General features: G+C 43.5%; 1 protein-coding gene across 1 annotated transcript in view; it reads right to left on the bottom strand.

Annotated features, from left to right (window-relative positions):
• The window catches only part of LOC132115852 (low-density lipoprotein receptor-related protein 6-like), a 27983-nt gene extending 20565 nt beyond the window's left edge, over nt 1-7418 (bottom strand). The window contains exons 1-4 of the mRNA XM_059524227.1: nt 6909-7418; nt 5336-5735; nt 679-876; nt 384-580 (exon numbers count right to left, since the gene is read on the bottom strand). Coding sequence (XP_059380210.1) covers nt 384-580; nt 679-876; nt 5336-5735; nt 6909-6963 — 850 coding nt within the window. The 5' untranslated portion in view covers nt 6964-7418. The remainder of the gene's footprint in view (nt 1-383; nt 581-678; nt 877-5335; nt 5736-6908) is intronic.
• Nucleotides 7419-8453: the final 1035 nt, after the last annotated feature.

Genomic DNA, 8453 nt, shown 5'->3' with positions numbered 1-8453 from the left:
TTTAAAACCATTTTAATCATTTAAATGAACACATGAGAGGAAAAAATTGTTAGCCTGAATGCACTGTAAGTCGCTTTGGATAAAAGTGTCTGCTAAATGCATAATTTTTTTTTTATTTTTTTATTTTTTATTTAATCAATTAAAAATGTTCACATATTAAACACAAAAATGTTAATTATAAAAAAATTGAAATAACATGTATTGGCTCATGAGGTGCTTCGAGATCGGCAGCCCTCCTGAGAAACCACAGAAGAGCGAGAGACAGAACAGACGCTCCACTGTGTGTGAGACACTGAAGCTGGACTCGTGTGTCATCATCATCATCACTGCAGAGGAACTACTGCAGGACACACACACACACACACACACACTCTCTCTCTTACCCAGCGGCTGGCGCTCCTGGCTGTAGACGTGTATGTCCATGGGTGAGAAGATGTTGGTGTGTATCTCGTGGCTGTTCTCTCCCGTGTGTTTGAGGCAGGCGTGTATGGAGTGTGTGTTCCAGTCCGTCCAGAAGAGTGTGTCCTCGTACAGCGTCAGTGCGAACGGGTGCGGCAGCGAGCCCTTCACCACCACCTCCCTGAGCACACACACACACAGGCGTGAGCTGACGGACACACACACACACACACACACACACACACACACACACACACACACACACCGAGGCACTCTCACCTGTGTGATCCGTCCAGCTCGGAGCGGTGGATGAAGCTGAACTTGGCGTCGGCCCAGTAGAGTTTCTGCAGCTCGTAGTCCAGCGTCAAGCCGTTGGGCCAGTAGATCTCCGAGTCGATGATGACCGAGCGATGCGTCCCGTCCATCCCAGCGCGCTCGATCTTCGGGATCTCACCCCAATCCGTCCAATACATGTACCTGAACACACCTTACAGTCAGACGAGGAGCAGCACACATCCACAACATCTGAGCCGCATCACTAACAGGGTCTGTTCTGCTCAAAACTACTTTAAGAGCTTCTCAAACTCAAAACGATGGTCTGTAACATGAGGAGAAACACAAACAGATAAAACATCAGTGAAACTGCATGAACCACAAACACTGACGACCTTTGACCTTTGGCTGAGCGGATGAGGAGCGGAGACTCGGGTTTCAGTCGCTCCTCACACTGACCGTTATATTTAGAGTGACTCAAACTACTGCGCTTGTACACAACTAACCGACCCGGTTAACCTGGTTAACTCTACCAGCGTCACATGACCAGTGACCGGCTCTTTCAGCAGTGAGTCTCATTCATAGCATTAATAAAACAAATCATTCAAAACTATATAAAAACATATCATATAAAAATTATTTAAAAGAAAAACAATCATAATACATCTTAATATAATTATACTTACTAAAAAAATGTGTAAACGAAAAATTTTAATTAAAAATACAAAGAAAAATTACACATTAAATATATTTATACATTAATATACTTACATTAAAAAAGTTAGAAACAAAATAAATGCAAAATTGAAATAACCTTGTGTTATTATTTCTTTTTTATTTATTTATTAAAATAAAAGAAATAGTAAATGACTGTCAATGTGAAACAATGTAAAAAATAAAAATACAATACTACACAAGTATATGCTTTTGGCTGCATGTACAGAAAAACGAACAATTATTGAAAAATGTACTTAAAATCTACAAACTACATCACTTCCTCTGAGGTCACGCAGCCAAAAACACTTCGACCAATGAGCATACAGTGAGAAATCAGTCTGCCCGCCCCTGAAGACACACACACACACACACTCTGGTGTGAACGGGGCGGACGTCACAGGAATGTGTCACTCCGGTGTGAAGAGCAGGAGTGTGTGATCTGTCGTTTGTACAGCTGCAGCTCTGACATCATCAGCGTGTGATGATGATGATGATGCGTTTCCTGTGCGTCAGACGGCAAATACCTCAGATGCCTTTCATACAGTAGCCTAGAACTACAACCAGGAAGATTTACAATTAGGAGAGCGATAGGTGGTGATGACATCATCACACTGAAGTGAAGCCCCGCCCACTAGCCTGTCAATCATCCACTGCACTGAATACACGGTCTGACGCTTCACTGCTGCGTCTGCAGCGGCTTTTAATTCAGAGATCCGAACACAACTGAAGGACAGATGATGACACGCACACACTCTGCAGGATCACAATCACAATCCGTCTCTCTTTCACACTGTCATGAACGAAGACAACGGCTCTGCTTCAGATCGAATCACGCTGATGAACAGACGTCACATAAAACTCATCATAAAAGTGAGCCGAAAGGAAATATAAAGTCAGGCCATTCAGAACAAATATTTGATATTTCTACAGACAATCATAGTTCACAAGAGCTAAATCAGATGTTATGATGCCTATATCACAACAAACTAAAAAAAAAAAATCACAGTATGACAATAGGACAGCCATAAATATAAGTACTCCAATCTTATGGTTAATAATAAAATTAGTATTTAAACAAATGTATATTATTATATAACAATTATCAATACTCTAAAATAAAATTAGTATTACTACATTATTTTTCTAAAATAGTTTACAGTAAAATTTCAGAAACATTTCTTTTAATCTAGTAATTTTTATTTAGAAATACATTTTATTACTATTATAAATTGTTTTAATATTATTACACTATTTTTGTAAAATAGTAGGCTAGTTTAAATATTTTTGTTTTTATTTAGTAAGTTTTATTTAGAAAAAATATATTTTTTATAATTTTTATAACCGTATTGATATTTAAGCATATAATTTTGGTTAACTATACAGCACTACAAACAAACCTTTTTCAAATGCATTTTAAAAATCACAAAACAAAACAAAAAAACACCACACTTTCCCAGAAGTGTGCAGTGTCAGAGATGCTGATGTTTGGGCTTTCACTCTTCAGATCAGATCAGATCAGAGAGCATCTGAGAGAACACAATCATATCTGCCTCCAGACCAAACACAACGATGTGAAGATAAACTCAGCCAGGAGCCGCTCTGAACTTCCTGGAGCTGCTCCGACCAGAACAAAAGCACCTGTGTTGGTCAAACTGGAGAGACCGGATTACCCATCAGCCCTCGAGAGGAAACCCTTCGCTCAGGTTACACACAGACTCACCTGATGAAGTAACACTAAACCTTCGTGAAAACCTCAACAGCAGGAAGAGAGCCATGAAATGACCGCGGTGTCTCCTGCTCAAACAGGGAAGCAGTTCCTGACTCAAACCTGAGCCACCGTGTGCTCCGAAGAGAGACAGAAATCAGCCTCAAACACACTGAACTTACGCCATCTTCAAACACTGGAGCAATGAGGAACAGGTCAGAGTTCAAGTCACTAAATGAGGACGAATCAGATCTCAAAGAACCTGAAGAGGATTATTTCCCCTCAAACAGAAAACACAATGAACTTCACATTAGAGCTGTCCCCATCATACACATACACTGATGAGTGAGCTCAACCAATGGAGTGCGTTTGGGGCAGGGCTTTCTGTCTGACTGACCAATGACAGAGAAGGAGTGTTTGGAAACCTGTCTGAAACATTCATATGTCTGCAGAGCTGTTTATGGAGGCTGGTGTCACCAGACGAGATTTTGACAATACATGCCTGTTTATAAAAACCTACTAGGGATGTAAAGATCAACCATGAGCTGATTGAAAATCAATTCAGATACGTGACGATTCAAATCGGTTGAGATGCTGAACAAATCAAGATTTATTTAGGAGCGGGAGTTTATATTAATGTGTGTCTGAGGGGAACGGTCTTTAGAAATACATATATAGATTTTTTTTTGTTCATCTTGCCTCTGCATGAAGCATATTAAAGTTCATAAGAGCAGAGCTGCTTTGTTTACAGCGGTAACCAAGGAAACGCTTTAAGCTCCACCCGCCGCAGTGTTCATGAGTGCTTTGTTTACAGAGGTAACCAAGGAAACGCTTTAAGCTCCACCCGCCGCAGTGTTCATGAGTGCTTTGTTTACAGCGGTAACCAAGGAAACGCTTTAAGCTCCACCCGCCACAGTGTTCATGAGTGCTTTGTTTACAGCGGTAACCAAGGAAACGCTTTAAGCTCCACCCTCCGCAGTGTTCATGAGTGCTTTGTTTACCGCGGGAACCAAGGAAACGCTTTAAGCTCCACCCGCCGCAGTGTTCATGAGTGCTTTGTTTACAGCGGTAACCAAGGAAACGCTTTAAGCTCCACCCTCCGCAGTGTTCATGAGTGCTTTGTTTACCGCGGGAACCAAGGAAACGCTTTAAGCTCCACCCGCCGCAGTGTTCATGAGTGCTTTGTTTACCGCGGGAACCAAGGAAACGCTTTAAGCTCCACCCGCCGCAGTGTTCATGAGTGCTTTGTTTACAGAGGTAACCAAGGAAACGCTTTAAGCTCCACCCGTCGCAGTGTTCATGAGTGCTTTGTTTACAGCGGTAACCAAGGAAACGCTTTAAGCTCCACCCGCCGCAGTGTTCATGAGTGCTTTGTTTACAGCGGTAACCAAGGAAACGCTTTAAGCTCCACCCGCCGCAGTGTTCATGAGTGCTTTGTTTACAGCGGTAACCAAGGAAATGCTTTAAGCTCCACCCGCCGCAGTGTTCATGAGTGCTTTGTTTACAGCGGTAACCAAGGAAACGCTTTAAGCTCCAATCTAATTTAGATTAAAAACTGCTCGTGTTGCATGTATGCAGCATCTTTGTTTGGGCTGTGATTAAAATGCTGTGGTGGTCTCGAAGTTTAAACAGAAAGAGCACAGACGAAGCCTTATTTTGTTAATATAAAGAGATTTCTTTTGTGTTATTTGATTTGGTGCTTGTTTTTAAATTTCAGTTTACTTTTACATTCTATCTAAGTTTTGTCATTTAGCAGATGCTTTTATACAAAGCGACAAAAGAAGCAATCAAAACCAACAAAAGAGCAATAATATACCAGTGGTATATTAGTATATTAATATAGTGTTATATTTAAATTTCACAGACAAATGTGCAGCATTTTGTCCAAGAACACATTTAATTTATAATTTGTCTTAAAGCTCTTTTGTTAAAAACAATCATGAATCGAATTGTGACTTGAGCGAATCTTTTCATCCCTAGTTTGTCTGCATATCAGTGAAAGAGCAGCACACAAACACAACCCTGAGCCGTATTCCTTCTTCTCAGCTGGACCCGAGACGGGTCGGTTATTCTCAATCATCCTGAACTAAAAGGAGCTGGAAGAGATGCACACGAGCAAACCTGTAACTACATAAACATCCAGAAAACAAGACACAACCTGTTGATGTTCTTGCTTACAAACCCAGACAGAAATCCTATGAGAGCGGTCAGTGTAGGGTGAAGTGTGTGTGAGGGACTCACCCTCGGGCCGGATCCAGAGCGATGGCCCTCGGCTGGTCCAGATCCTGCCAGAACAACACCTTCCTGTTTGTCCCGTCCAGCTCCGCCACTTCGATGCGATTGGTCTCCGAGTCGGTCCAGTAGAGCTTGTTCCCCATCCAGTCACAGGCCAGGCCGTCCGGAGAGGCCAGACCGGACACGACCGTGTTCTGGACACCGCTGGGCGCTGACCCGTTGAACCGCGTGCGTTTGATGGCCTCCTCGCTCACGTCGCTCCAGTAAATCAGTCCCTGCTCGTAAACATAATCCACAGCCGCCGCGTCCTCCAGACCGCTGACCAGCACCGAGGCGTTCCCTCGACCCCGAGCCGCGTCCACCAGACGCAAGTCTCTTCGATTCGCATACAAGAGCAGCGGCAGGCCTGCGGACACAGAGAGGACACACAGGGGTCAGAGGTCAAACCAGCCTGCTTGGATTCTCAGGGTTTCTGCAGGATTCACGAAGCTCAGCTGAAGACTAAAGGACTGGACTGAAGGAAACATTGTCCTGCGAGCCGAAAACACAACCTCTGACAGATCTCCACAGCTTCACCAGAACAGGGCTCTCAACCTTTTAGGACATACGCCCCCAAAGTTTGACCAATTCAGCTAATGTGTGTGTGTGTGTGTGTGTTTGAGAGAGAGTGTGTGTGTGTGTGTGTGTTTGAGAGAGAGTGTGTGTGTGTGTGTGTGTGTGAGAGAGAGAGAGAGAGAGAGAGAGAGAGAGAGAGAGAGAGAGAGAGAGAGAGAGAGAGAGAGAGAGAGAGAGAGAGAGAGAGAGAGAGAGTGTGTGTGTGTGTGTCTCTGCAGGGATCTGGCACTGAATCAAACCTCAATTTGACACTTCCACCACAAACACAGACACACACTGCGACCTCAACCTTCTCGCCTCCAGCCTGTTTTTCTAACACGGGGAATTTCCTTTTCCAAATATTTGGAAACTTGCAGGACTCCGGGCGACTCGGTGAAGCCCGTGCCAGACTCACCCGAGAGCAAACAGGAGAAACACGGAGCTTTTACACACTTTATATCTGGCCCTGGATCATGTCAACCATTCAGATGATCTTTCACACACTTTTTCAGAGTTTCTTTCTGCTGGCTTTTGTTTGTCTGTAACGGTATGACTGCTCACACACACACACACACACACGCAAACACACACACACACACACACACACACACACACACACCTGAGCAGCTGTTAAACACTATACTGTTTACAAACACTTACATAATGGCTAAAAGTGATTCTGCAGAGCAGAAAGAGTCAGACACAGGACTGAGTCAAACACAAAACCTAGAAACAGAGAGCGCGAGTGTTTCGACGCGCGTCAGACGCGTCAGGCGCGAGGCCAGAGACGAGCAGGAAACAGTCGAGCGCTTCGGGACAAAAGCGGCTGAAAACTGGCGAGTTTGATGAGAGCAGATTCGCAAAACAAGCTCATTACACATCAACAAACACACAGACGGACGAGTTTCTCCAACAATACAGCGCTGACTGACGCGCGCAGAGCTCGACGCGATTCCTCGCAGATCTTGCTGTAAATCAAACTCACCCCGAATCTGCAAACACAAAGTGCACAGTAAGAGACTCTGTAGTACGGCACCCATCTTCAACGCTCAGCCGCGCCGCCTCGCTCGCATCGCTCCGGCCGCGCGCGTCTGTGACTCGGATTCTTCGCGCTGAATCTCCGCCGCAGTTTTTCATCGGTTTGATTGTCTCGGTGTTTCAGTGTGACCACGACATCGCGCAGTCCGTCCGTGCGTCCGTCTCCTTCCGCTCACAGGAAAAACACCCGGCCGCTTCCGAACCCTTCCCCCTTTCCCTCTCCAGATCCAGATCCAGATCCAGCTCCGCGCCGCCGCGAACTATTGCTGTATTTCACCACACTCGCGTCTGTTTTTCTCTGTATGAGATCATAACGCGGCGGAGACGCAGAACCGAGCGTTTAATGCGGGGAAAGAGGCGTCGCGAGCGTTGTGGGCGCGCGGATGAAGGCAGGGAAGCGCATTCCAATGGGACTAGTTTTTCACGCAGCGGTTCGTGCTGCGGCCCGAAACACAAAACAACACAAAGCTACACGACGCCGAGTTATATTTCATTCATTATCACTCGCGCATTGATCATTGTCTCATTGTAACACTGAACACACACATCATGGGAGTTTTCAGGCTCTCTCAAAGCCAAGAGATCATTGGTTGTGATTTGTGTTTGCAGTGATATTATATTACACGGTGTATTTTATTATCTGTGTATCTGTTGCTACCGCAATTTAAATGTTTTTTTTCCTCTTCTTTTTTTAACCATGGCAATAAAAATCCATCTTCAGTGAATCTATCGAAAGCTAGAAGAGCATTATAGATATGAAATATGAATCATTCAGTGATATATCTGAGTGTGAGTTCTGGATGTGTCGTACAGATGTTACACAGCGCCCTCTCGCGTCCAAACAGCGGAGAATAAACATTCTGTGCATCAAATATCGTTTCGTCTCATTTTCATTTACAGTATTCATTCCCAAGCAGTACCATTTTATATATCACGTGAAATATTGTTACAGTGTAAAACATCTGTTTTCTGTGATGCTCCGCTGTATTTTCAGCATCATTCCTCCAGTCTTCAGTGTCACATGATCTTCAGAAATCAGAATAATATGATGATTTACTGCTCAAGAAACATTTCTGATTATTATCAATGTTGAAAACATTAATATTTTTGTGGAAACTGATACATTTTATTTTTTAGGATGAACAGAAAGCATTTATCATTGTGTGCACTAACAAGCTTTTGAAACATTATTGTTCTATATTTGCATAACTCATAAAAAGGAATAACCAACCCCTTTCCAGAAATGCCCTCAGCACTCTCCATTTAAGCTTTTTTTTAATCAGAATGTAATAATAAATCTGAGCCAAGGCTCACCAAAAATTTACCAACAACAAACATATAATAACAGATTAGAAAATACCGAAGATAAAAACAGACAGATTTCTGAATCTCATGCTGTTGTTCAGTGATCGTTAAAGCAGACAATCATCCAAAAAACGCAGTGAATTACAAAACAGCCAGATCCAGACTGAAACATGTGACACACGTGAGG

The sequence above is a fragment of the Carassius carassius genome, chromosome 35 (genome assembly GCF_963082965.1).
Source record: "Carassius carassius chromosome 35, fCarCar2.1, whole genome shotgun sequence".
NCBI lineage: Eukaryota > Metazoa > Chordata > Actinopteri > Cypriniformes > Cyprinidae > Carassius > Carassius carassius.
The sequence above is the reverse complement of the archived record's forward strand: the minus strand, read 5'-3'. Positions and strand labels throughout refer to the sequence as shown.